Genomic DNA, 26459 nt, shown 5'->3' on the forward strand with positions numbered 1-26459 from the left:
GCCCTCCGGAACGTCAGCTTTCACTAGCACGTTTCTGGAGTGGGTCAACCGTTCACAACCACCAGTGACGTGCTCCCGCTCTCCGGCCAGGGTCTGAGCTGAGCGCCGCGATCTGCCTCCTTCCTTTGGCAGCATCCGGCGTGACCTCAGACCCGCGGTCACTTCCGTCACCGCGCCAAGCAGCAGCCACGCGGGCCCAGCGCTCCGCTGCCCTTGGCATCTCGGCAGCGCTGACCTGCGTGCCCGGGACAGAGGGACGCCAGGGCCCCACGCGGCCTGCCCCCGTCGGCCACGCCACACTGCCCGTCTGACAGAGGCTCCTCCGCAAGGGCCTGCGGAAGAGGCGACTGAGGACCGAGAAGGGGCCACTTGCGGGGAGCGACAGGGAAGGGTCGAGGTGACTAGAACCCAGCGGCCGGACTGGTGTCAGGTCGGGAACCTGGGGCCCGCAGAGCAGGACTGAGCGCCCTCCAGGGAGGGTGCCGGCGGCTGGTTCCAGGAAGCAGGGAGAAAGCCTGAAGAATAGACCAACCGAGTAGAGCTGCGCAGCCTGGTTGGGAGGTAGAGCGGCCGCCAGGCGATCCTGCCAGCCTCACGGCTCCTCCAGCACCCACCCACTGACAGAGCCCTGTGGGGACGGGGTGCAGAGGCCCCGCCCCAGCGGCACCACAGACGACCCAGGGCCCGGGGCTGGGCAGTGACCAGGGATTCCAGTCGGGAGAGGTCCCTGCCGCTTGCATACATCAACCCGACCCAAGTGCCCGCGCCCGATGTTTGCAGTGTGGGTGTGTCTGGAGAGCAGGGGACCCTGGCGGGAAGCAGGCCGCGGGACAGGCAAGGAGGAGCACTGGCCGCAGACAGGTCCAGGTCCAAACCCTGCTCCGTTACCTGTCCAAGAACTTCTAGAACGTTCCCTAAATGTATCTGTAACATTAACAAGCAAAGTTTCTCATGATTCCAAGTTTCTTGTCAGAGAAAAACCAAATCAAACATCTAAAGACTGAGTGAGGGTGGGTATGTTCAACCAGTACCTTTGGGAACAAAAGAGAAAGAAAAGAAACCAAGCTGACACGGGCCATCTGTGGAAATCAGAGGCGGCCACAACTGGGACTACCGGTTCTGAGGCATCACAGAAATCATCCGCGCTCCCCACTTGCCTCACAAGCAAAGAAAAGTCAGAAAGAAGTTCCAGGGACTTCCCTGGTGGTGCAGTGGTTAAGAATCCACCTGCCAATGCAGGGGACACGGGTTCAAGCCCTGGCCCAGAAAGATCCCACATGCCGCGGAGCAACTGAGCCCACGTGCCTAGAGCCCATGCTCTGCAGAAAGAGGAGCCACTGCAACGAGAAGCCCGCGCACCGCAACAAAGATAAATAAATCAATTTATAGAAAGAAAGAAAAGAAAGAAAGGAAGAAAAAAGAAAGGAAGGAAGAAAGGAAGAAAGGAAAGGAAGAAAAAAGGAAAGAAAGAAAGAAAGGAAGAAAAAATAAGAAAAAGGAAAGAAAGGAAGAAAGAAAGGAGGAGAGGAGGAAAGAAAGGAAAAAAGAAAGGAAAGAAAGGAAGGAGGAAAGGAAGAAAGAAAGAAAGGAAGGAAGGAAGGAAAGGAGAGGAAAGGAAAGGAAAGAAAGAAGTTTCAAAACCAAGTCTCCTTCCGGCTCACAGCACTCTACCTGGCGGGGTCATGGGCGCGGGGCTTGGGCCGCCGGCTGGGGGCTTGCTTCCCAGGGCGTTCAGGGCCCCCGCCTGAGACACTGCCTGCATCACCACGGGGCCTGGAGGTCGCAGGTAGGACTGCCCGGGCGCGGACACAATCTGGAGGACGCTGCCTGCAATCACACGTGCACGGGGGTCAGTCACGAGCCGAGTGTGCCTTCAACCCCCGGGCTACACCCACTTCCTAAGGTACAGAAACAAGGCAATAAACCGAAAATCCAAAATCAAATTTCCTCCAATGAGGCAATGCCAAGTTCAGTTACTTGGAGAAAAATGAAACTATTTCATTCACAGTGAAGGAAAACGCCGAGGATCAAAGTCACTTGGCTTAACGTCAAGAGAAAGCTCCTCCACTCCTTGCGATGCCTGACTGATTTCGGGTAACGCGGCGAGTACCCGCTCAGCATCTGTCACATCTGCTCGAGGCCTGAGCCAGTCACGGGTTGGAAGGTCCCAGCTCCCAGATCACATACTGGGTGCCTGCCAACCAGACAAGCTGGATGAAGACATACCAAAACACTCGTTTTTTCTTAGCCCAAATGCTGTGGCTCTATAGCCACTGTTCCAGGAGCCTGCCATTTTCAACCTCTCTGTGATTACGTCTCCTGGCATCTTTTACTCCGGAATCGTCCTCTACAAAAACTGGAGTTCACCAGAAATTTTAAGAGATGACCTCGCTCCTTCGGTCAAAAAACCAGAGGAATATGGAATAAAACCAAACGAACCCGTTTCTTTGCTGCGGGTTTCCTGGGGGCCTCTGCTCTGCTGAGGTGCATGTCCCCAGCGTCCACAAAGAGCACCCCAGACCTGGCTGACACCTGCACCTTCCGCCCCGACGAGCGCCGTGAACAACGACGCGTTGGGGGAGGCCGCCTGGGGAGGTGGCCGGACCCCCCCCCCCGCCCCGGGTCCTACCCTCCAGCCGAGCCACTGAGGGTTAACATGAGCTAAACCGCATCCCCTCGTTTCCTCCGAGAAGCACTTACTACACGAACGCAGGGTTCTCAGCCAAAGGCTTGGGAGGGCTTTGGTCTGCAAGTTTTAAAATCTGTACGTAAAAGAAAATAATTTCTCCTACATAAATTGCTAGACCTTTGGCATTTTTAGGACAATTTACCTCGCAATGAAATTTGAAAGGAGCAAATATTTCTATTTTGATTTTTAAAACAGGGAACTTTATTCAAAGGGCAGATTTTATTTAAAAACGACTATCCTCTATTTAACATGTGTCAAGGGCCAGGCCACCAGGTGATTTACCCGTTATCTCCCAAGTCCTCTGAACACCAACGAGGTGAGACTCATTAAGGCCGTTTACAGGTGAAGCACCTGTGATTAAGGGGGCCAAAGTCACAGCTGCAGGGGGGAGCCGCCGGGATGCCCCGGTTAAAGCCTTCGTGGGTCACCACCCGTCGTCAGCGAACCCTACCTTGGAGCTGCAGGGGCTGGCCAGCTGTCAGCTGCCGCAGCTGGCTATGTGACAAGGTGAACTTGTTGCCCTGGAACTGAAGCGTCACGGGGCTCTCCGGCTGGGCGACTCGGCTCGGCGGGCCCGCGAGGGAAGCCAGCTGGGCTATTTTGACCACCTCCCCACCTGCAGAGACGCAGAGGAGACGAGAAAGAAAACTCTTGGGAAGAGTTTTCGATTGCTATACTGACGATCACTTGTCACAGAGAATGACCGTCTGTAGCAAACTGAAGTGTCACAAACATTTATTAGGTATTGCTTTCTAACACTTTCAGAAAATATTTTAATAGAAAAGGAAAAACAATTAAAATTAACACCAGATTTTAACGGTTAACTTCATCATAACTGGTAGAAATTTTAGAGTATCAGGTATTAATATAATTAACCAAGCCCTTAAGGAACATTTTGCTTCTCCTTCCAGACGATAAAAAAGTAGCAAACATCAGAAGTAGCGGAAATGTATTGGTCATACACTTTGAAACTCTCATATCAACCTCTTAACTTCAGAATCCTTTCAGAACGTGAGAAAGTACATGTCCAATTTAGCTCACAGAGATAAACAAGATTTTATCACTATAGATACAAAATAGAGAACTAGCTTCAATTATACCCATATTCTTTTCAAAATGTGGGAATGTATTTAAGTACATAAATACATCACACTTTACGATACAGTGTTTCACACTAATTTGAGCTAGATCGTAGGATTCGGTCTGTAATTTTAACTGAAAAAATGCAAGATTTAACATTGCTTAAAGCATTTTTTTTTTTTTTAACAGAACTCAGATGGAGTCACACACACCTAACTCAACGAGGCACCACCTTCAAGCTGTAACCGAATAATGGCTGTAAAGGCTTTTTTTTTTTTAAACCCAATGGTTGATATTCGAGTCTAAATGTTCCTCCCGTGAAAATTCAGGCCAGAATTAGTAGTGATGCTATAAAGAGGATAGTTAGCAAAAGACGAGGAAAACATCCAAGGATATCTTGCCCACAGAAACCATAAACAAGGAAAGGAAAACGGAAAAAGAGACGCAGAGATCTGTGCACAGAACTACGACTCTCCCACGAGCCCTCCTCAGTCCAGAAGTGGAGGCGTGAAAGGCGGCCTGGCCCTGCGCCCCCCAAGCACGGCTCCTGGGTACACCCCCGGGACTCCTATCCCTGGCCAAAAAGAAAGAAAAACCGAAATGTATGCAAGGGCTCTCCTCCCCTGGGCAGTGAACCAGGATAAGCGCTTTGCGTTTGCTGGCACGGAAGACAGGCTCATCACAAGAGAAAACTAGCCTGAACCCGGTGTCTCCTCGCGACACTACTTCTCTCTCTCTCCTGTCTCTCCAGAAAGGCCTCAACACAACTTGTGCCAACAGATAAAGTGCTCCAGGTGGCATCTGAGAAATGGTGTAGCCCAGGACAGTTTCCATCAGGGTACTTCCAACAGCAGGATGGACAGAGGTAGTACCCTAATCGCGCTGGTCACAATAAAAAGTTCTATTTAAAAAATGTAAGAAGGTTGCGATGTTTCAGCGAATTATTACAAAATGTCTCACTTGAGCAATAGTCATTCCAGATTTAAATTTGGTAATCAGCAAGAGACTAAAAGGAAGTCGGACCCTAGTTCACAAGGCTTTCGTTTTATTGCCCTTTGCTCTCCGAGGGGCCCTGGAGGCTGACGGGACAAACCCGCAGCTCACTAAGGAGAAGTGCCGTCCTTGGCCACCGAGGCAGAGCACGAGCACAGGAGAGAAGCAAAGCTGACGGATGGGGTCAGAAGGAAGGACAGAGAAAGGACAAGAGCCTGGACTCTGGCCCTGAGCGAGCCCTCCCTCTGTAGATTTAGGGCTGGAAAGGACAGCGTGGCGAAAGGCAGCACCGGACACGGGGTCGGGGAGACAAAGGGAGTGGACAGCGAGGCTCTTCACACGCCGCTCGTGTGAACGCAACGTCCTTGCGCAAAGAGGTGGCAGACCCAGGAGAGGTGAAGCCACTTACTAGGCAGGCGCGCCTGGGCCTGCGAGGTGAGCACCAGCCCCTGAGGCAGCGCGCTCTGCCCGGCCGGGTGCGAGGGGGCCTGGGCCTGGGGCTGGGGCGGGCCCGGGGTGGAGGCCGGGGCAGTGGTTTGAGCCCGCAGTTTCACAGGATGGGCTGGGCTAGGTGCTGTGCTGAAGGTCGAGGCGGGCTGGTGTCTCGGAGCACCGGTGGAGGCCTGAGAGGTCTGAAACGGGGTTGCTGGCGCTGCAATCGATAAGGTTGGTTTGTGCAAAGCTGTTAGAGGTTCTTCAGAAAATGCAGTATTAAACTCGAATTTTAAAGAAATAAAACAAACATTACTTCACACCACCTCTCAAAGGAGACGCCCTCTCTAAAAAGGGGGGTGGGTGGTCTATAGGATGAGAGAAATCTAATTTTTTATCCGTCGTTAACTATTGGTATTTTCACTTTGAGCCACCAGTCCGCGACACGGTGCACCTCTGGAGTAAACGGGAGCGTCACAAGCCGGCCCCTGTGGGCGTGTCCGTGAGAACCACATCTTAACCACGCACGGAGGTCAGGCAGCGCTGGCGTCCCCAGCTGCACGAGGAGCTCTCGCAACAAGCAGCTCTGGCATTTATGAAGATCTCAGAAAAACAAAGTGGACTTGACATTGAGGACCCCGTGGGTTCGGATTAGAAGATAATTTTTATTACCTTTTCTGCCATTTAACCCTATCCTTCTTCAAGTAACAATCAGGTTACATTGAAGCGGTGGCAGAGAACACAAAAGCAGACTTCCTCAGAAGTTTCATAAATGACTTCGACATGCGTTTCCCGACATAAAAGAGAACGTTTCTGCCGAGGTACATCTTCACCATCACATCAACAGTAACTCGACTAAGAAGGGGATATCTTGTACAGTTCAAAGACATAAAAGCTTAAAACTCACGTGAGAACTACACACGGTCTCCTGGGCAGAGCCAGAGTGGACGGTCCCACTCCTGCTCAGAGGAGTGGTCACACGTCCCCATGGGGCCAGGGAAGCACGAGGAACTTCTTCCACAAAAACCCTCTGTGGTGCCGAGCATACCCCCACGAGAGGCATACCTTTTGCATCTGGATTTGCAGAGAACGTGGCGATGGGCGGCCGTCCTCGAACGTGGCCCTGCGGCGTGGCAGTGGCTGTGGGCGTGGCCGTCCGGGGCGGGTGTGTGCTGGGGAAAGCCACGGTGCGGCCCTCGGGCTTCTGGCCGTACTGCACGGGCTGAAACAACCTGGACGCCCGAGCGCGGGCAGGAAGACACGAGCACTGCTGAGACGCGGCAGGCACGGCCTCCTGGATGGGCCCTGGGGATACAGGGCCGCCCCGCGGGCAGTGGGGTTCCCACCCCGGGTGCAGTTTAAAGAGGGGCGGGGGGATTTCTAAATGCTGTGCTAAGAAGCAGCGCTCACCAGGGACCCTGAGGGAGGCGCTTAGTACCCAAAAATGGTACATCTACCCCAACGCTTGGGCGACGCAGGGGTGAACGTGATTAAGGCCCCGTGAACGTGGACTAGAAAAACCGCGTCTAACGCGTTAAGTCCATTCTGCGACTCTTCTGAATACGAGTAAAGCGGGGTGAAAAGTCAACGTGCACGACTAGGTAAGAAGGCAGTGCGGGAAATGGAGAGAACGGCAGAAACGGTCAAGGCGCCGCACAGGCGCCCGTGGGCGAAGCTGTGACGGGGGATCCGCGCCACGGCTGCTTCGCCCGATTTCACCTCAGCAGCGCGCTCCTCCCACTCCTTCAACCTGGAAAACCACGACGGCAGCACTTCTACACCGAAACCCCGTGCGCTGCGCAGCCGGCAGAAAGCCACTGAACGAGGCCGCGCCAGCCCCGAGAGGACTGCGGCTTCGTCGCCCGGGCCGCGTGATTAACTGAGGGCTGCAGGCTCCCGTGAGCGTGGGCCAGGCAGCTGAGGTGAGGGTGGTCGGCCCCAGTCGCCGGGGAGGTCACACAGAGGAAAGGCAACAGGAACGGGCTGCCATCTGCAGAGCTGGCCCGTTTCTCTCTAGAACACCTGTTTGCTTTCTCTTTGTTTTTAGCTGGAGCACAGAGCTGTGCACAAACCCGGCTCCACGGAGGTAGTAGCCTATCTTGAGTCACGTGTTTCGAGTTCGTCCATCTACACGCACTGCTCCTCCCAGTCTCGTGGCACCTGCATCACGTCCCCGGAGGCCCTCGATGCTGCAGTCAGGGGTGGAGCCTCTGCCAGACCTCGGGGCCCCAACCCCGCCCCCCCGCACTGCCCGCCTGCCCTCCGGCTCCGACGGCTGCCACCACACCCGCACCAGGTCAGAGGCGGCCTGACCGCCCCGCCCCTGACCACCTCCCCACGCAGAGCCCTCCCAAAGCCCCACGCTTCTTCAAGATGATGAAAAGAGCCTCTCCTGCGCCCTGAGCACCCCGGCTGTTTATCCCAGGATCCAAGGACATCTGGGCAACTTCCAGGAGAAGCAGAGAGCCAAATTAGATGATGAGCCTTTCTTTCCACAGGCTGTAGCCCCAGTTCTCGTGTGGAGCTCCAAGCCGGTGGTCCCGGGTCTGCCCGAGAGGCTGCGGGGCCGGGGTCCCTTTCAGCGGGAGGAAGAGGGGATGCCACCCAGACCCCACGACACACGACCAGCCAGGACCCAGCCAGAGCCGGCCGGTGAGCAGGAAGTGGCGCTCCACGCCCCACTACACACCTGCCGGGCTTCAGTCTGACGGCCGCTGGCCTGCCCGACGGAGGCGGCGCGGTGAGCAGGTCCTCGAAGAGCTTCCGTGTCACCTTCCTCTTACCCAGCAGTTCCGCCTCGTGGTGAGTCATTTTATTTTCTAAGCTGATAAGGTCAAATATAGAAAGGTCGGTTTCCTAAGGAGAAAAAGAAAACAACTTCGCTACAGGAGGCAGGAAAAAAACAACTGACTAGGAATCCAAGTCGATTCCAAACCGGGAAGGCCAGGCCCCTCGCAGCCGTCTTGCTGAGCGGCACCCGCCGGACCTCGGTGTGCTCAGTTACCCAACTTCAAGGTGGGAGTGATGGCACGTGGCCATCCCGAGTGGCAGTGGGAAAGGAGAGGGTGGCGCTTAAGAGACAGACTAGACTCAGCAGAGAGGGACGAGCCTGGAAAACGCTCGTCTAAACGGATGGAGATGCTCGGCCTCATCGGGGAGGCTGACGGAGAGACCCTAGCGCGCTGGTGCAGGTGCAGCGGGCGTGTGGCATGTCGCTACGTCCGGAGCCCTGGAGACGTTCACTCCGCCTGTGCTTCTCTTGGACGTTCTCACTCCCACCAGGATGGCGGGAATCAAAGAGGATGGACAGCAGGGGTGGGCAAGGATGTGGACACGTGAACGCCCCCACCCCCTCACACCCTGGTGGGGACGGGAAACCTGGCAGCCACCATGCAAGGCAGTTGATCAAAAGGTTAAACATGGACTCAACACGTGACCCTGCAACTCCTCGCCCGTCAGACATGTGCCCAAGAGGAGCCCCACAAGAAGGGAGCCCCACGCCCACAAAAAACTTGCACATGAATGTGCACTCGCAGGGGCCAAAAAGTGGAAACCACCCAAGTGCCCATCAGCTCGTGGACGGATGAACACACTGCGGTCCAGCCAGGCAACGGAGGAAGGAGATTCTGACACAGGCTGCAACGTGGGTGAGCTCTGAAAACATCACGCTCAAGTGCAGTGAGCCACTGATACAGAACACCTGGACCTGGTGAATCCACAGAGACAGATGCAGGTAAGTGGCTGCCAGGGCTGGGAAGGGGAGGGGGAATGGGAATGACAGTGCGTGTGGATTTCCTCTTTGGGGTAATGAAATGTTCTAGCATTAGTGGTGATGGTTGCACAACTCTGTGAATATACTCAAACCAACAAACTGTACGCTTCAGAACAGTGAGTTTTACGATAATGAACTACCTCAATAAAACTGTTTTGAAAAGGAAAACACAACATAAAAACGACTATCCATGAAACATCTCCCCACCCCACCGGTCTCCTGAGGTAGCCTGCTTCTGACGCATCTTTATCCCCCACGGCTCAACTTTTCTTTAACTCAACGAAAAACTCATCCCTACGTTATGAGTGGTAATCGTAAGAGTGGATGTACGTATATGTATAACTGAGTCACTTTGTTGTACACCTGAAAGTAATACTGTAAGTCAACTACACTCCAATAAAAGAGTAGTAGGCGTAGCGGTAGGAATCACATTCATCACGTAACTCACCACATACTGCTTACCAACCAGGCCCTTCCTCAGACCATCACGTACATTAACTGACCGACTCCTCACGACTTCCCGGTGTGGTGAGGAAACCGAGGCAGACGGACCAGCCGAGGCCGCACTCCTCACGGGGCAGAGCCGGGACGTGAGCCCCTGCAATCTGGCCCCAGGGTCCCTGTCCTGTCCACACCCCGACCCTGCACAAGCCTATCAAAGCCACAGAGCTGGTTCCTGTTTCTCCACGTTTGTGAGACCTCGGTCCCTGGTCCTCTGGGGTGGAGACAGCCAAGGGGAACTCAGGCACCAGCCTGCCAGCGGCCGGCCGGCCTGGGCAAGCTCTCGGCCTTCCGCGCGGAAGCCAGAGCAGGAATGACGGCCCCTGAGGGCTCGGCCCTGCCCCGCTGGGAGCCACGAGCTCGGCACGCTTGTGCTCAGAATCACCCAACCTACCCCAATCTCTTTTGTTTTAAAAATTTTGGTTTTGGAAAAACTTGCCAAAATTACCCCAAAATTCAAACACAGAAAGGTATACAACTCTACTTTTTTGGTCAAAAAATAACCGAGTTTCCCCACCTAGGGACGGTTACTAACATTTTAACAGAAAGGCCCCCGCAGGCCTCAGATGGCGCGCACCTGTGAGGACACCCCCGCGGTCCCGCAGTTCCGAGCCCTGCTCTCCTCCACACGCTCCGCCGTTTCTCATGGGCCAACGGCCAGGCGAGGAAAACTCTCCCGGCTCCTTCACACTGTGGGCTCAGCCCTCGGGGCCCATTGCAAAGCGGCTTCTAGGCCGAGGGGAAGGCCCAGCATCAGGCGATCGCGAAACGCAGGAGGCAAGTTAGTGGAGACCGCCGTTCCGGAAGCACCCGGAACAGCCCTCAGGCAGAGCCCCGCGCACCCTCTCCGTACCTTCCAGAAGTCTCCGTCGAGCGCCTTCAGGATGAGCGAGGCCGAGCGGTAGTGCAGCGGCCCCGCCGAGTAGGAGGACTCGGGCAGCCGGGGCGCCACCAGCCCGGGGTGGTTGCAGATCCGCTGCAGCCGCAGGAGGAGGCGCAGCACGTCCACAAAGTGCCCGCTCTTCAGCGCTTCCTGCGTCCTGCGCGGGGAGAGACACCAGCGCTGCCGCGGCTGCCAGCACGTGCCAGCCGGGCTCCTCGCCCCCACCGCCCTGGCTCCACAGACACGCCGTCGGCGCGCTCTGCCCAGACCTGGCTGGCATGGCAACGACGTCCGGACCCACCTCCGCGTGGCCAGGGTCCTCAGACTCGCTCACCGCCCCCGTGAGACAGGACGGGCGGCCAGAGAGCCAGCGCGCGCGGCAGACGCGAGCAGCCCTCCTCGCCTCCCGCCAGCAGGGACGTCGCCATTCTCCACGGCAGCCACGACGAGCGCCGGCAGGCAGTGGCGGGGTGAGCACACCCGGCCTGGGGGAGAAGGCCCTCGAGGGGCAGGGGTAAGAGCGACTGGACGGGGTGGTCCAGTGAAGGAGGAGACCCACAGGCCTGACACCGCGCCGGCGCCACGGGGGCCACGGTGCGGGGGCTGCACGGAGGCCAGCTGAGACCTCCAGGCTGGGGGCCCCCAAGGGCGGCCGCAGAGCACAGCGCGCCCAGCGGGCGAGGCAGGAAGGAGCCGTGGAGCGGGGCGGGCAGGGACTCGGGAGCAGAGGGGGAGGAGAGGGGATGGGGGGACGGGGGGACGGCCCGGCTGGTGGAGCACCAGCGTCCTGAGACCGGGGAGCCACGCCTGGGGAAGCCAGTCCCGCACACATGGGATCTGTGGTGCCCGGGGCACAGGTCAAGCCGCCACAGGAGGACGCGGTCAGCCCGGCGGCCCGGGCAGCTCCCGCCAGGACGGAGCGCGTGGGCGCAGGGGCGGAGCGGAGCGGGGTGGGGTGGGGTCGGGGACGTGGACGGCGCACAGGCGGTGCCAGAGAGCAGAAGGGGAGAGGGGAGGGCGGCCGTTCAGAGGCCAGTGATATGTGTCTGGATGAGACAGCAGAGAAAACGCGAGAAACCAAGAAAACGGCAAATGGAGGCTCCTGAGGGGCTGGGCTCAGCGCCCGCCGGAAGGCCCATAACAGAAACCAGGAGGAGGTGGCGCCACCACAGGCGGGTCCACACGGGCGGGTCTGCAGGGCTCTCTGGGAAGGCGGTAGAAACGTGTGACACGGCCGCCACGCAGACGGCAGGAAGGCGCTGACCGGGAGCGATGCCCAGAGCCCACCCGAGGACCCCGAGACCGTCGCGTCAACACGCACCGAGGCGTGTGGGGCACGCCCGGGAGCCGCCGTGGGGTCGGCGCAGGCCTGCTCACGTCCCCCCCTGACTTGACCAACAGGCCCGAGAGAAAGAGGTGCAGGGACCTGAAGACGGGGAAGCTCCCCGCCGCTCCATCGGGACCTTGCGGCACAGGACAACCTAGGCTCTGCTGGCCCAGTGGCTCCGGGATGCAGGGGCCTCTCCTACGGGCACACGGAGAGCATCCCACACTCGACGAGCGGGCCCGAGGTCGTCACTGCCAAGTGCAACCCAAGCGACGTCCCACGGCACGTCACCGAAAAGCGACAGGGCAAGCGTCCGGAGGACGCCGGGGCTCTGTCTGGGTGAAGGGATGCCCTAGCCGCACGAGCCCGCGCCTGCTGGCCCAGGACCCGCCCTCTGCGCACGCTGCGATTCTCTCTGGATCAGCACGGGCTGAGATAGCTGACCGCCAGCAGGCGCCAGCCGTGCCGCAGGCTGTCTGCTCCCACAGTGTCCAGGAAGCAGGATCTGTCACTGCACGTGTTGTCAGGGGTGGGGCCTCCACAGCTCCTACGCCTGACTGAGATGGTCAACGGCCTGCCGCAGCACGGCGCTGGTTGTCAAGGACTGGCTACTTGCACTCTGTCCTAACGCTGTCTAAAAAGAAGCCTGTAACACAAGCAGGCATTAACAGCAAAACCGTCTCCGGCACACTTGCTACTGCGGACGCTATTCGGACAACTTTACGCACTTAAGCAGACGACGCTCGCAGCCAGGCCCAGAGCATCTGCCCGCGTGCTACGTAAGGCTGTGCCAGGCGACCCAGCTTCCGGAGCAGGGCCACCGCCCCGCCACCTGCCTCCAGAGCCTCGGGGCCCCAGCCCGCACCTGTGCCCAGGCCTACACCTCGCCCTCCAGGTCCCGCCCACGAGGAGCGGGCAGGCGAGCCAGGTGAGCAGCCCGCCCGTCACCTGGCACAGAAACGTGGCAGCTTGCTGTGGAATGCTGAGCCCCCGCTCGGGCTGCCAAGGGTGAGTTCGTGGGGAAACTGGTGAGCTCTGCACAGAGGGGTGTAGTACTGAGGGCAAGTACATGTAAAATCTTCGAAACTTTAATCCCACGGGCTTATTTTTGTTTTTTTTTATATAAACTCAGGAATACAGAGTACATGACAAAAAGAGCCGAACAGGTCACGGGAAGGATCACGGACAGGACGGGGCCCCACCCTTCTAGGGTCCATACGGAGGTGCCCGCGGCCATCCGGTGTGGCCCTGCAGCGCCACCTGCACCGGACCACACGGCACGCGGGCCTCGGTCCCACGTCCGACCCGTGGCTGTGAACGCACGAGCCACCCAATCAGCACGGCCCCCTGCATGAGCCTCCAGTGCGGCGCCGGGCGGTGCGCGACGCCGTGCTCCTGCTGGGCCGGCTCTGGGCACAGCCTCTGACGGGGCCAGGGGGGGGCAGCCCGCCAGCCTGAGAGGAGCGGAGCCGCCAGGGCCGGGCGTGAGCATGGCCTCCAGCTGCAGAAGCCCACCCCCGAGGAGCCTTCTGGAAGGCCGGGGGGCTCGCTCTTCCCCAGGAAGGTGGCCAGGAGCGCGCAGCCCTGAACTCACCCCGGCTGCAGGATGACATCCTCGTACAAGGCCTTCTGCCGATTGGAGAGGCGGCACTTCAGGACGTGCTCGTATTTCTTCGTTAGCTGCTTCTCCACATCTCTCTTAGTCCTCCGCAAAATAAAGGGCTGTGTCACCTGAAAGAAGAAAGTCCTCCTTGTCTCCACTGCAGCCGTGGCCCGTCCGCGCTAGGTCGGGGGTGCTTCTCGGGCAGGGAGCGCGGCGGCGGGGCGGCCGGGCAGCACGGCGGGGCGGCGGGGCGGCAGGGCGTGGCGGGGCAGCGGGGCTGCGGGGCTGCGGGGCAGCAGGGCAGTGGGGCTTGGCGGGGCGGCGGGGCAGTGGGGCTTGGCGGGGCGGCGCGGCCGCGTACCCGGTGCAGCCGGATGACCACTTTGTGGTAGTAGTCCTGGCTCTCCTCGCTGGGGGCCTTCAGGGGGAAGTGCAGGTAGGGCCTGGAGAGGCCCGGGACGAGGAAGTGCACCATGGTCCACAGCTCCAGGAAGGTGTTGTGCAGGGGGGCGTCGATGAGCAGCAGACGCTGCTGGCTGCACACACAACGGGAGACGACACCTGAAACGTCAAGCTGCCCGCACAGCCTTTCTCTGCAGATACTCAAGGAGAGGGACGACGACCCTATGGAGCTAACACACACACACGCTCACACACGCTAACACACACACACACCCGCACGCTCACACACACACACGCTCACACACACACACACGCTCACACACACACACACACACACAAGCACGTCTTGAGGAACGGACTGAATTAAATGAGCGCCTTCAGTGAGGGGAGCCCTTGAAGCTGAAAGGCCATTCTGGGCGTCTGCAGTTTCCTACGGTTCCTCCAAAGAACCTTTACATCAACAATACCCAGCACACGGCATGCGGAGAGGGGCGGCCAGACCTCTGCAGGGTGAACACGGCCTCCCAGTGCCTCTCGGTCATGCCCTTCACGCGCTGCATCTCGTCGATGACCAGGCACTTCCAGCGCATCCGCGTGAAGGACGCGTACCCCTTGAAGAACTGCTTGTAGGACGTGATGCAGACGTTGAAGCGGTTGGGCTCTGTCCACCCCTGCAGCACAGAAGCCAGGCCTCACTGTCTGCGCAGGAACAAGCGGCCTGGAGAGGACTTCCGCGCGCGCTCACTACCCACCTAACCTGCCCCACCGCCATCACCCCTCCTCTCCCTTGGTAACCTGCTCTCTCACCACACAGAAAACAGCTGTTTATGTTTTATGACCTTTTTCTTTAGGAGGCTAAGCACTTGTGTGGACAAATTAAGAAACTGCTTTGGAGGCATTAACAATTGCTTTTGGAAAACAGATCAGCACACAGTATCCAGAAGTGGTGCTCACTTTCATAGTGTATCATCTTAGTGATGGAACATGTATTCAGAAGATGATAGGAAATGTGAATATCTATGTTGCAGCTGACTACATTCTAAGCTATTAAAAAGCAAATTAATAACCAGAGAGTAAAAAAAAAAAAAGAGAGAGAAAAAAGAAAAGACCCCTCAAAGCACTCACTTTTTAAGTGAATATTACTCAACACAGTAGAGTCTAATCATAAGCCAAAATTTTCTCTCAGATGAAAAATTTTGTAACATACTTTTACTTAGAATCTAGTACTAGAAACTACTGGGCAGAAAATAGAAAAATAAGAGTCCGAATTTGTTTCAGACGCTCATCTGTTTGTCACAAATATTCCTAATAAACACATCCACGGGAATTATTTTACGGATTTGTAATTCAGAACTCAGGATGCATCACAATTTCTTATTTCTGCCTTGATAACCAACAGGTCTACAGTTTAAAAGGATGACGGCACCTCCGGAGAGCATCTGAGCTCTGGGGGAAGCTCCCTCACCTCCTGGGGGGTGAACACAAGCCCTGCAGGGAACGGCCGGTTTCCCGAGCGTAGTCTATGCTTCAAGGGGGCTCTGAGCCCAGACAACCAGAAGGTCTCGTATCTCACAAACGAGTGACTGACAATAATTACACTAACAAGCATGCGCTGACACTTTGAAATGTGTCTTCTATAGAAATTAAGATGTTTTCCGTTTAGTTCTATTTCAAGTTTGAACTAACATACCTGTCTCTTTGCCTTGAGTTCTCTATGGCTGCCAACATACAAGAGCGTTTTGAGCCCCGGACACCAGCGCTTCAGTTCGAGCTCCCACTTGAGCATGTTACAGCCCCTCACAACGACCAGATGAGGGCCCCAGTCGCCTACACAGGAGACATACAAGTGCCCTCTGCAACAGACCCATCTGTCCAGGGCAGGGGCGCGGCGCTGTGCCCGGCCGGCAGGTGTGCGTGAGGCCAGGGCGCGACTAGAGCAGCCGTCACTGGGACGCGGGGCTGTCCCCGCCCGCCCTGCAGCGCAGCCGCCACCACCAGGACGGGCCGCTCCCCTGCTCCCAGGGCCACGGCAGGACGCACTCAACGAAGAGAGGCTGAATGAGTGAGCAGCCAGTAAAGTGAGAACGTATTCAAACACGGCCCCTTAACAACACGGCCCCTTAACAACACGGCCCCTAACGTAAGCAGGGGAAGGACTCCCATCTACAGCGAACAATGCTCAGAAAGGACGAACCCCCAGCCTCGAGCCCCGCGGCCAGCACGGCCCGCTGGCAGCCCCATGCTACAGGCGCTGGCCCCACACTCACGCTCATGACAGTCCCCAGCCGCTAGTCAGAACACACCCAAACCCATCCCAACCCAGCCCAAAACACACGGTTTCAACTGCAATCTTCGGAAAAGTAAGCGTTTCTTAAATTTCTGGGCAATACACACATAAATTTCAACTTCTGTGCTACAAATAAACATAAACCAAGTTAGAAGTCAAAAATGGCAGGCTTGGAAAAAATATCTGTAACACACACATCTACAGCCATTACGGCTCATAAGCAAAGTGTTACTATTGATCCTTAAAAAGAACCACCCAAAATGGGAGAAAATATTTGCAAACAATACAGCTGACAAGGGTTTAACATCCAAAATATACAAACAGTTCATAAAACTCAATATTGAAAAAACAAACACCTCAATCAAAAAAATGGGCAGAAGACCTAAATAGGCATTGCTCCAAAAAAGACATACAGATGGCTAAGAGGCACGTGAAAAGATGCTCAACATTGCTAATTATCAGAGAAATGCAGATCAAAACTACAGTGAGATATCACCTCATACCGGTCAGAATGGCCATCATCAAAAAGTCTACAAGCAGTAAACGCTGCAGAGGGTGTGGAGAAAAGGGAACCCTCCTACACTGTTGGTGGGAATGTAAGTTGGTGCAGCCACTATGGAGAACAGTATGGAGATTCCTCAAAAACTAAAATTAGAGTTGCCATATGATCCAGCAATCCCGCCCATGGGCATATATCCAGAGAAAACTCTAATTAGAAAAGATACACGCACCCAATGGTCACAGCAGCATTATTCACCCATCAACAGAGGAATGGATAAAGAAAATGTGGTGTGTACACACACACACACACACACACACACACACGAATACTACTCAGCCATAAAAAGGAATGAAATAATGCCATTTGCAGCAACATGGGTGGACCCAGAGATTATCATACTGAGTGAAGTAAGTCAGAGAAAGACAGATATTATGTTAACACTTATATGTGGAATCTAAAAAATAATACAACTGAACCCATTTACAAAACAAAAAAGATTCACAGACACAGAGGGAAAAAAAAACAACTTATGGTTACCAAAGGGAATTAGGAGTATGGGATTAACAGATACAAACTACTATACATAAAATCGATAAGCAGGGCTTCCCTGGTGGCACAGTGGTTGAGAGTCTGCCTGCCAATGCAGGGGACGCGGGTTCAAGCCCTGGTCTGGGAGGAACCCACATGCCGCGGAGCAACTAAGCCCATGCGCCACGGCTGCTGGGTCTGTGCTCTAGAGTCCGCGAGCCACAACTACTGAAGCCTGCACGCCTGGAGCCCGTGCTCTGCAACAAGAGAGGCCACCGCAATGAGAGGCCTGCACACCGCAGCGAGGAGTGGCCCCCGCTAGCCGCAACTAGAGAAAAGCTCGCATGCAGCAACGAAGACCCAACACAGCCAAAAACAAATTAAAAAAAAAACAAAACAACCGACAAGCAGTAAGGATTTACTATAGCACAGGGAACTATATTCAGTATCTTGTAAAAAAAAAAAAAAATCGACAAGCAGTAAGGATTTACTATAGCACAGGGAACTATATTCAGTATCTTGTAATAACCTATAATGGGAAATAACCTGAAAAATATATATGTAACACTGAATCACTTTGCTGTACACCTGGAACTAACACAATAATATAAATCAACTATACTTCAATTAAAAAAAAAACCACCTAAGAGGAAAATGAACAAGGGAGTGAACAGAAATTCTACAAAGGATGGGACTTCCCTGGCGGTCCAGTGGTCAGGACTCCGTGCCTCCACTGCGGAGGGCCTGGGTTCGATCCCTGGTCAGGGAACTAAGATCCCACAAGCTGCGCGGCGCAGCCAAAAAAAAAAGAAAAGAAAAAGAAAAAAGAAATTTCACAAAGGGAAAAATACAAGCAGACGATAAACTCTTTGAAGGGCATGACCTCGTGAGTAGGGAAATGCAAATCAACCCCAGGTGCCTTTCCCTCTCCAGTGAAAAACAAGTTTGTTTTTTTCACTAGCATTTAGCACATTGTTCCATTTCTAGAGAGGAGGAGCAAGTGTCTATATATGTGTTTGTGAGCATGTCTGTTGACGCTTGGACGAAGCACGGCAGGACACACACCACACTGCCCCGAGGGGTCACCGCTGGGGATGGAAGCAGGAGGACAGCTACAGACTGCTGGCTGTTTTACTTTACAAAGGAAAAAGTGGCGAGTTTGTGAGGGATCTCAGCTGCGAGCTTCCCAGAACCCCCCGCTCAGAGTCTCCTGGAGCGAGTCCCCTGCCCCTGGGGAACCGGTCAGCTCCAGTTCTACGGCTCCACAGTGAGGAGCCGCCCAAGGACACCGGGCCCCCGGGGGTGGGGGCAGACAGGGGAGCCAGGCGGGCCCCACTCGGCCCGTCCTGTGCAGAAGCAGAGCGGGCAGCACACACCCGCCCGCCCTTCCTTCGGGCCCCCCGGGCCTGCCAGGCACCTGCCTCTCCCCCAGGGCGGCAAGCTTCCCGACAGCTGGCCCTCTGAGTCTGTTCCCAGCACCAAGGAGGCCCAGTGACCCCTCCGACACCGGCACTAACACAGACCTCTAACCAGGAAGAGCCAGACCCTGCGCAGCCTGCAAGGCCCTCACCTGGCCGGCCGGCGGCCTTCCTGGCTCTGTGCCCTCTGGCCTCCGCACCAGCCTCAGCACTGTCCTGTGGACACACCGGCAACCCCTTCAGCCTCTGCACCCACCACCCCACCTTCCCAAGCCCCCCAATCCCGGTGGCCACGGCTTCCTCAGGCCTCTGCTCACAGGCTGTGCCGGGCACGCCGTACACAGTGGAAACGTGCTGCTCCCCACGTGCTGAATCCTTATTCGCTGTGCCCGCTGTGAGCCTCCTCGGGGGGGGGGGGGCTTTGTTCTGCTCACAGCTGCACCCCCGGTGCCAACAACAGTGCCTGGAACCAGGTAGGTGCTAGGTAAGCACCTACGGAATGAATAACTGATCCATTCGTTTGTTCAACCGATGAAATAAAATCCCCTACTTTTGAAAGTGTACACTGCTTCCAATTTCTTACTATTATAAATACAATAATGAACACTTTTTTCAACTAAACAATAAAATAGTAAGACAAGGTAGCTCTTCTATCTTGAGATAACTATATATATAAAAACTCATTTTAAAGTACTACATTGGACACTTTGCAGTACTGTGGGTCAAAAACAAACATATTAGCACAAGGAAATAAGGCCCCAAAGTTGATCCATTTGTACTAAAAGTAAGATCAAGTAAGCTTTCAAAACCAAGGGCAAAGAAGAGTTATTTACTAAAGACGCTAAGGTAACTGTGAAAGAATTTAGAGGGGCCGGGGAGGAAGAAACGGCCCCAGGGCTGAAGGAATCTCCATCCAGCCTACTCAGGGTGCCAACTCCCCCTTAACTCAAGGGGCCCCTCCCTGCTACTAAAGCTCTGACACAGAGATGAAGGCGATGGCCTGTGCTTCCTCAGGAGCTGGCTAAGTGCTGGAGCGTGAGGTTCCGTGCCCCCCCCCCGCAGGTGCTACGGGACACTCTCCTTGCGAGAGGAAGCCTACAAGCCCGTCCCGTGTCAGAGACACGCACACAGGCTCGCCCACAGCCCCACGGCACAGGCGGGGAGCAGGCAGGAGCCAGGCCCACAGCCAAGCGGAGGGCACGGCCTGCTGCGGAGTGCGGGCACTCCGTCCCTCTGCTGCTGCACAGACGCCGAGCCCTCACGGGGCTCCAGGGGTGGCGGGATCCAGCAGAGAGACAGGAGGGCCCGCGCCACAGCACACGGAGGACGCCGATGGGCCTCGGCAGGGCGACCGATCACGCCACGGGGGACGCGCACCCGCCGGCCCACGGGCAGCCCGAGGGGAGAGCCCGGCCGCGAGGACTCATGCCGACGTGAAGTGGCGCAGAGGCCCTGCCGCCTGGAAGTCACAAGTCCCCAGTCACACAGCCTGCTGGGTCTTACATTACGTTAGACTTTGAAAAACGGTGAGTTACTCGACCTAGTGTTTGTTGTGAACGAGTGCTTTGTTTGTTCCAGTGATGAGTGCCTCTGAGCCCAGTTCTCTGAGTCTGGACCAGAGCACGGAAGAAAGGAGCAGAGAATAAAGGCCTCTCCCCACCCTCACGCCAGATGCACTGCCTACGGTTCAGTTTCAGCAAATACGAACTGTTCAAAGAACAACAAGCTCTTACCTTCGTTACAGGCTAGGTGGGCAAAAAAAGCAATGATCTGCACTGTTTTGCCAAGCCCAGCCTCATCGGCCAACACGCCATTGAGGCTCTTCCGGTAGAGCCTGGCCAGCCACTCCAGGCCAATCTTCTGGTAATCTCTGAGGGCGCCGTACAGAAGCGCCGGCGCGCTCACCTTCACCTGCAGGGGCAGACGGGCCCAACAGGCACATCTCAGAACAGCCATTACAACTGCTGCCAGATCAGTCATATGATAAGCCTACTGGAAAGCCACAAAGGTGATTTACGGATAACAGAAAGAGAAAGATCCTTAATTGCTTTTCCTGACAACCTCTGCCGTTGGGATAAAGAGCTCATTTGGAAGGAGGAAGCTTTTCCCCTTAACAGAGACGCCATCCCTCACACAGGGCACAGCGGCTCACCGCGGTGCTGATCCGAGCACTGCCCTTGGGCAGGATGGCTTCGGCCACAGCGGTCACTTCCGCGATGTCCTTTGTGTGAGGCTTCCCGACAACCACTCTCTCTGTGGCTTTAAACTGGTCCATGATGAACAGCGAGTCGATGAGAACCACATCCTTCCGGCTCTCTCGGTCACCTGAGCAGTCTTCCATGTCTGTGATCAATGGAAAAACGGGATTTGCGAGGTTTGAGAGGCTGTGATAGTATTATGAGGCCACTTAACATGACAAAAAAAAGAGAGAGAAGAGAAAAAAGAAAAGGAGTCGCTAGAACCCAAACACTTCAAAGACAGAATTGAGCAGCAAACTTTTGTTTTTAATCCACTTTGGATAGTTAACAATGTATCCAGATAAACAGGTACAAACTCTTACGGAGTTTGTAGGACCACTCTGGAAGACCCTTGGGTGAAACTGGAAAATGTCTGTGTAGCACCAGGAGCTAGTATCACCCAGAGATTTACGGCCATCTCAGGGTTTAGTGACTGCCCTCCACCACCAAGAAAGGAAGAATCAGAAGCATCATAGTTTGGGCAAGCAAGGGGGCCACCAAGCCCTCCTCGAGTCCTGCTGCAGCGTGGGGTCCAGCAAGCCCCGGCCTCGCCGCAGAATCTTCTGGGCCCCTCCCCTGCTGCCCCCCGCAGGCAGCCCTGTCTACGGACCAGAACGGGGGGATGAAAACAAGAACACGCGGACTCTTCCGGGCGTAGTCTGTGTACCTCCTTGGAACGCCCAATAAAAGTCAGGTGAAGTCCTTAAAGTGGGTGTGTTAAATTAAACAAACACAGCACAGCCTGGATAAATGATAAAACCTAGGCCCATAAAATTTGTATAAATCTGGAGAAGAGTATTTCTACATTGTTCACAACTTGATCAAGTACTCTGATAATTATGCCAAGTTAACCAATAAAAAAAAAAAGCACAGAATTTAATGAAACTATTAATATAAACTTTCATGTTACATATATTTTCAACTTTTTATCAGACTGAAAGAAGTGAAGGTAATTCTTAAACTCTGTTTTAAGCACCCTTCCTCTGTTAAGTATTTTGGCTTTTGTTTTCAAAGCTGAATTCTTCAAAGATGTTAAAACAGACCTTCGTCTTCACTTGTCTCTTCACTGTCAGGTTTAGGTTGGGGCCACTGGAAATTCGGCAGAAAGGCACCTTCATACAACTTCATCAAATCAATTAAGGGCAATTCAGCTGGAAAGGATTGTAGGAAGAAAGATTATTTTACACCAATAGTGTCAGCTGGGAAGAAAACACAGTCAGGAGAAGGGCCCTTTCATACACAGTTGACCTTGAACAACTCAGGGGTTAGGGGTGCCGACCCTGCAGTGGAAAACCCGAGTGTAACTTAGTCTGCTCTCCTTGTACGAGCTTCCTCCACACCCAACCAACCGTGGATCGTGTACCACTGTAGTGTTTACTATTGGAAAAAATCCACGTGTAAGTAAGTGGACCTGCGCCGTTCACACCCGTGTTGTTCAGGGGTCAAATGTATATTCCTTTTCCTGGCTTTAAATTAATTCCTTGGGAAATGTATATATTTTCTAAAAGCACATTTATTTTTTTCCAAAAACTAATAATGATTGCCCATTACTGATACAAGATATATGACATTTTCTTTATAAAGATGAGAATCTTTGAAATGAAGAAACTCAACTTTTATTCATACAGGAACAAATATTCCTGAAATAATCTTAATATATGTACAGTAAAATCTATAGATTAATAAACGAAAATATAAAAATACTACTGATAGAAATGATCAGTGGAGATGATACATATAAATACAAAACATCAAGTAAAAGTCAAAAATAAAACAAAAAATGTTCAAAAAAGATGATAAAATATTGGTACAGACTTTTTTGTATAAAGAGCTCACCCTAATTGATCAAACAGCCCACCACACTAAAGCCCAATGGGCGAGGGATATGGAGCTGTTTCACACACAAAATACTCTAAAGGGCTCATAAAGTATCTCTTTAACTGAGCATCTCCAGAAACCAGTGCACAACGTATCCCCCATTGCATGGCAACCACCTTAAAACCGTAATGCTGGACGAATATAATGACTCAAACGGTCTCAACACTGTGGGTGATGGTATGAACAGGCTTAACTTTTCTGGAAACCAGTATGAAAAGCTGAAGAGCTTTAAATTTCATGCCCTCTGACGTCACTATTTCCCACTCCATGGGTCTGTCCAGGGGAGTAATCGGAAACTTGGACCCAGGTTTGTATTCAAACACAGTTCCACAGGGTGTTATATGTAACAAGGCAACGAACGCTGTGAGCTGTGTAGCTGTGATACGTAAGCCTTTCTGCATGTACACCGTATGTCAATAAAATCTGTGGTCAAAATAACAAACGCCACAGAGAAGTACCCCAAAAGAACAGTATTGAGGGCTCTCTTCGTTTAAGACTTATAATCCAGTGACTTCATTTGCTCATGATTTAAGCTATTCGTCATAGGGGGCTGATAGGTAGATACATGATAAAGCGAAGTAAGACCAGTTGTGGAAGGGAGGTGGCGGGTGTATGGGTGTTCGCAATAAGGTTCTTCAACTTTCCTGTTTGTCTGCGTGTTTCCATAACAGAATGCAGGGAAATGTACATACACATCATACAATGGCTATCAAAGTAGGAAAAAAAACCCAGCAGAAACAACTGAAAAACTACCTCAATGATAAGATAATTCAGTAAGGTGCCTTGGAACAAACTTAACTCACAGGAATCAACAGCCTTCACACATATAAACCAGTTTGAAGATATAATGGGAGAGAAGATTCTATTTAGACAGAAAGTATTTCTATACTTCTTTAGATGGAAAGTATTTAAATACTTAGAATTAAGGTTTTAAAAAATTCACAACATCTACATAAAGAAAGTGCTGAAAGGTTCATGAGGGGCACGAGAGGAGACCCAACCAGGAAGAGGCACCCCAGTGAATGGACGAAGATGTGCCCCCGGCGACACGGCTCCCCGCGGTCCCAGCCTGGTCAGTTCCCCCGAGTGGCCAGGGCTAACCAGGGTGATCGCCTGTTGTGGGGACACCAGCCACTGCACCACCCCGTCCTGAGGACGCTCGAAAGCCACCCGGAGAAGTCCCCGTGTAGGGGGACTGGGCTCGCCTGCCAACAACCACCTACCCGGCCAGCTAGGGGGCCAGCTGGGGTGGACCGGAGGCTGGGCCTGCTGACGGCCGCATCTCCGTGAGACCCGAGCCAGAAGCACCCGGCCGGGCTGCTCCCAATTCCTGCCCTCCAGGAAGGGGTAGAGTAGCTGAGGCTCCAAGTTAACACAGACTCTACCAAGTCAGGGATGCACACAAGAATCAGAAAGGCCTGCAACAAGAATGCAAGACAAGGTGTAGCTCAAAGGCTAAGAGAAGAGATAAAACAGAACACTGGATTTGAACCAAGCAGTCATGACCAACCACCACAAACTACTGCCTTTCCGGGTGAAAATGTCCCTCTCAAATCAAGAACAAGCCAAACGCCAGGAAATTCCCTGGCGGTCCAGTAGTCAGGACTCCATGCTTTCACTGCTGAGGGCCCGGGTGCAATCCCTGGTCGGGGAACTAAAGATCCTACAAGCTGTGTGGCGCATCCAAAAAAAAAGAACAAGCCAAAGGTGCCCACTATCAGCACCTCTATTTCTACACTTTATTGCAAGGAACGGTAATAGAAGGACCAGGATTATAAAGAAAAAACTGTTATTCTTCAGAGATGAAGAGGTTGTATACACACAAGTAACGCGAGAATTTAGCAGAGCTGCTGGATTTAAGATCAGTAAATAAAAATCAACTGCATTTCTACAGGCCAGCAACAAATTAAAACGTAATCTTAAAAAAAATACCATTGATTACAACTTCAAAAAATATAATGCACCTAGAAATAAATCTAATAAAAATATGCAACCATAAAATGTTAGTGGAAGCTATTTAAGGAGATCTAAGTAAACGGAGAGGCTACTTTGATCATAGGTTGGAAAAGCTCTTCATAGAGATGCAATTCTCACCAAACACCCACTAATTCAACCACATTCGAATCAAAATACCCAACCAGTTTTTCTCTGAAACTTGATAAACTGATTCTGAGTTGTATCTGAAATAGGCCCAAATTAGTCAAAACTCTCCTAAAAAAGAATAAGGCAGAAGGACTGACCTAGCTAGGCCTCAAGAATTATTATAAAGCTAGATTAATCAAGAGAGTGTGGTACTGGTACAAACTGACCAGTAAAACAATGAAGGTCCCAGAAAGAGCCGCGCGTATCAGGAAAACGTGACTAACATGTGAGCTGGCACTGAGCATCACTGAGGAAGGATGCCCTTTTCAAATGGCACGGGGAGAGTCAGTTAACCATTTGGGGAAAAAAAAAGAAACTGCACTCTTACTTCACACTAGGGACAAAAGTGATTCTTGGTGCGTTACAAACATCGAGACGAGCGTAAAACAAAAATTTTTAGACCACACACAAAGACATCCTTTTGATCCTGAGGTTAAAAAAAATTTCCTTTAAACAACACGGACAAACTCAACTACACTAAAATTAAGAACACCTGTTCCTCAAAAGGCACCATAAAGAGAAGGAAGACCCACCCCAGACTGGAAAAAGGTCACTACGACACACGTCACTGACAAGGAAACGTGTCCAGAACACAGGAAGAACACCCAGAGTCAGTACAGAAAAGAAAACCCAAAACCAAGTGGGCGAGGACAGCGGTGAGAAGACGCTGCGCCTCGGGGGTCACGCCCCCCACCACAGGCAGACAACACCAGGGGCTCCTGGGACGCCGGGGCCTGGCCCACCACTCCAACCACGGCGGGGCACTGCCCCGTGTGCGCACGCCCCGCAAGCTGGCCCCCCTGCTCTGAGCACAGACGCTCGAGCACGTGTGCACAGGACACACGAGAGTGCTGCAGGCAGCGCCGCCTGTGAGGACGAATGCAGGGAAACCACCGAACTGCCCACCAAGAGCACAACCGCTAAGCCGTGACACGTGCACACACAGACCACCGTCCAGCCGTGGGCACTGACTCTGTAGCAACACACCTCCACGGGGACGAACCTCGGGAACAGAACTGAGAAAAGGCAGCGGGTGAGCCTCCAGAGTGATTCCATTTATAGCAAGTTCCAAGACCCAAACAAAGCGGGACGTTCAGGATTCACGCAGGGGGAGGGGGAAGCTGCGTGGAAGGAATGATAAACCCGAGATCCAGGCCGCAGTCGCCCCCTGGGGCGAGGGCAGAGGCAGAATGGCGCTCTCCCCGACACCGGGCAGCGTGGCTGCTTACACCGCACGCAACCCATTGCGGTTTTCATACCTCACGTGTGTGTCTTAATAAATGTTTAACAGGGCATTCTAGTAAGCGACTCGGAGCCTACCTTCTTTGGCTAAATTCAATAGCTCTGTTTGGTGATCCACAGCCCCCTCAATCGCTTCTTCCTCTTCAATCGTCTCCTCCTCATCTTCCACTGAAACGGTCACCGGCACATGTCAGCGAGAGAGGCTCCACGGCACCTTCCGTGCAATTACTCACGGAACGCTACAAGGCTCCAAAACTGTCATGCACAGCCGTTAGAGAAGTTAAAACTCAGTCCTAATTTCTCAGGTTAAATCTGGAAGTGATAGTTTATTAAGTAAGCAACAAACCAGGGACCATCCTTTATACTTTCTCTTCCATTTCACAGTGTGAAATGGAGGCTGGTTTTCACCACATGACAGACCTACTCGGGCCAAACCAGGGAGCGATGTGAACTCCCTGTCCACCTGCAGAGCCCACTACGGAAAGACCCACAAGCACGTTGTTTGGTGTCACTACGAATTCGTCATCGCCCATTTCAGAGGCC

The 26459-nt window shown here is 53.6% G+C and overlaps 1 protein-coding gene across 16 annotated transcripts in view; it reads right to left on the minus strand.

The window, feature by feature from the left end:
* EP400 (E1A binding protein p400) overlaps positions 1–26459 on the minus strand; it is a 111782-nt gene that overhangs the window by 40557 nt on the left and 44766 nt on the right. For 14 of the 16 annotated variants that reach the window (XM_036874515.1, XM_036874525.1, XM_036874521.1 and 11 more), the window contains 14 exons: positions 25995–26084; positions 21698–21805; positions 20570–20760; positions 20151–20328; positions 15373–15509; positions 14184–14353; positions 13642–13816; positions 13272–13408; positions 10321–10507; positions 7884–8050; positions 6260–6426; positions 5172–5414; positions 3141–3305; positions 1672–1827 (listed from right to left, as the gene is read on the minus strand). In XM_036874515.1, coding sequence (XP_036730410.1) covers positions 1672–1827; positions 3141–3305; positions 5172–5414; positions 6260–6426; positions 7884–8050; positions 10321–10507; positions 13272–13408; positions 13642–13816; positions 14184–14353; positions 15373–15509; positions 20151–20328; positions 20570–20760; positions 21698–21805; positions 25995–26084 — 2271 coding nt within the window. The remainder of the gene's footprint in view (positions 1–1671; positions 1828–3140; positions 3306–5171; positions 5415–6259; positions 6427–7883; positions 8051–10320; positions 10508–13271; positions 13409–13641; positions 13817–14183; positions 14354–15372; positions 15510–20150; positions 20329–20569; positions 20761–21697; positions 21806–25994; positions 26085–26459) is intronic. The other 2 variants (XM_036874527.1, XM_036874522.1) reach the window with 2 other exon arrangements.

The sequence above is a fragment of the Balaenoptera musculus genome, chromosome 14 (genome assembly GCF_009873245.2).
Source record: "Balaenoptera musculus isolate JJ_BM4_2016_0621 chromosome 14, mBalMus1.pri.v3, whole genome shotgun sequence".
In the NCBI taxonomy this organism is placed as follows: Eukaryota; Metazoa; Chordata; class Mammalia; order Artiodactyla; family Balaenopteridae; genus Balaenoptera; species Balaenoptera musculus.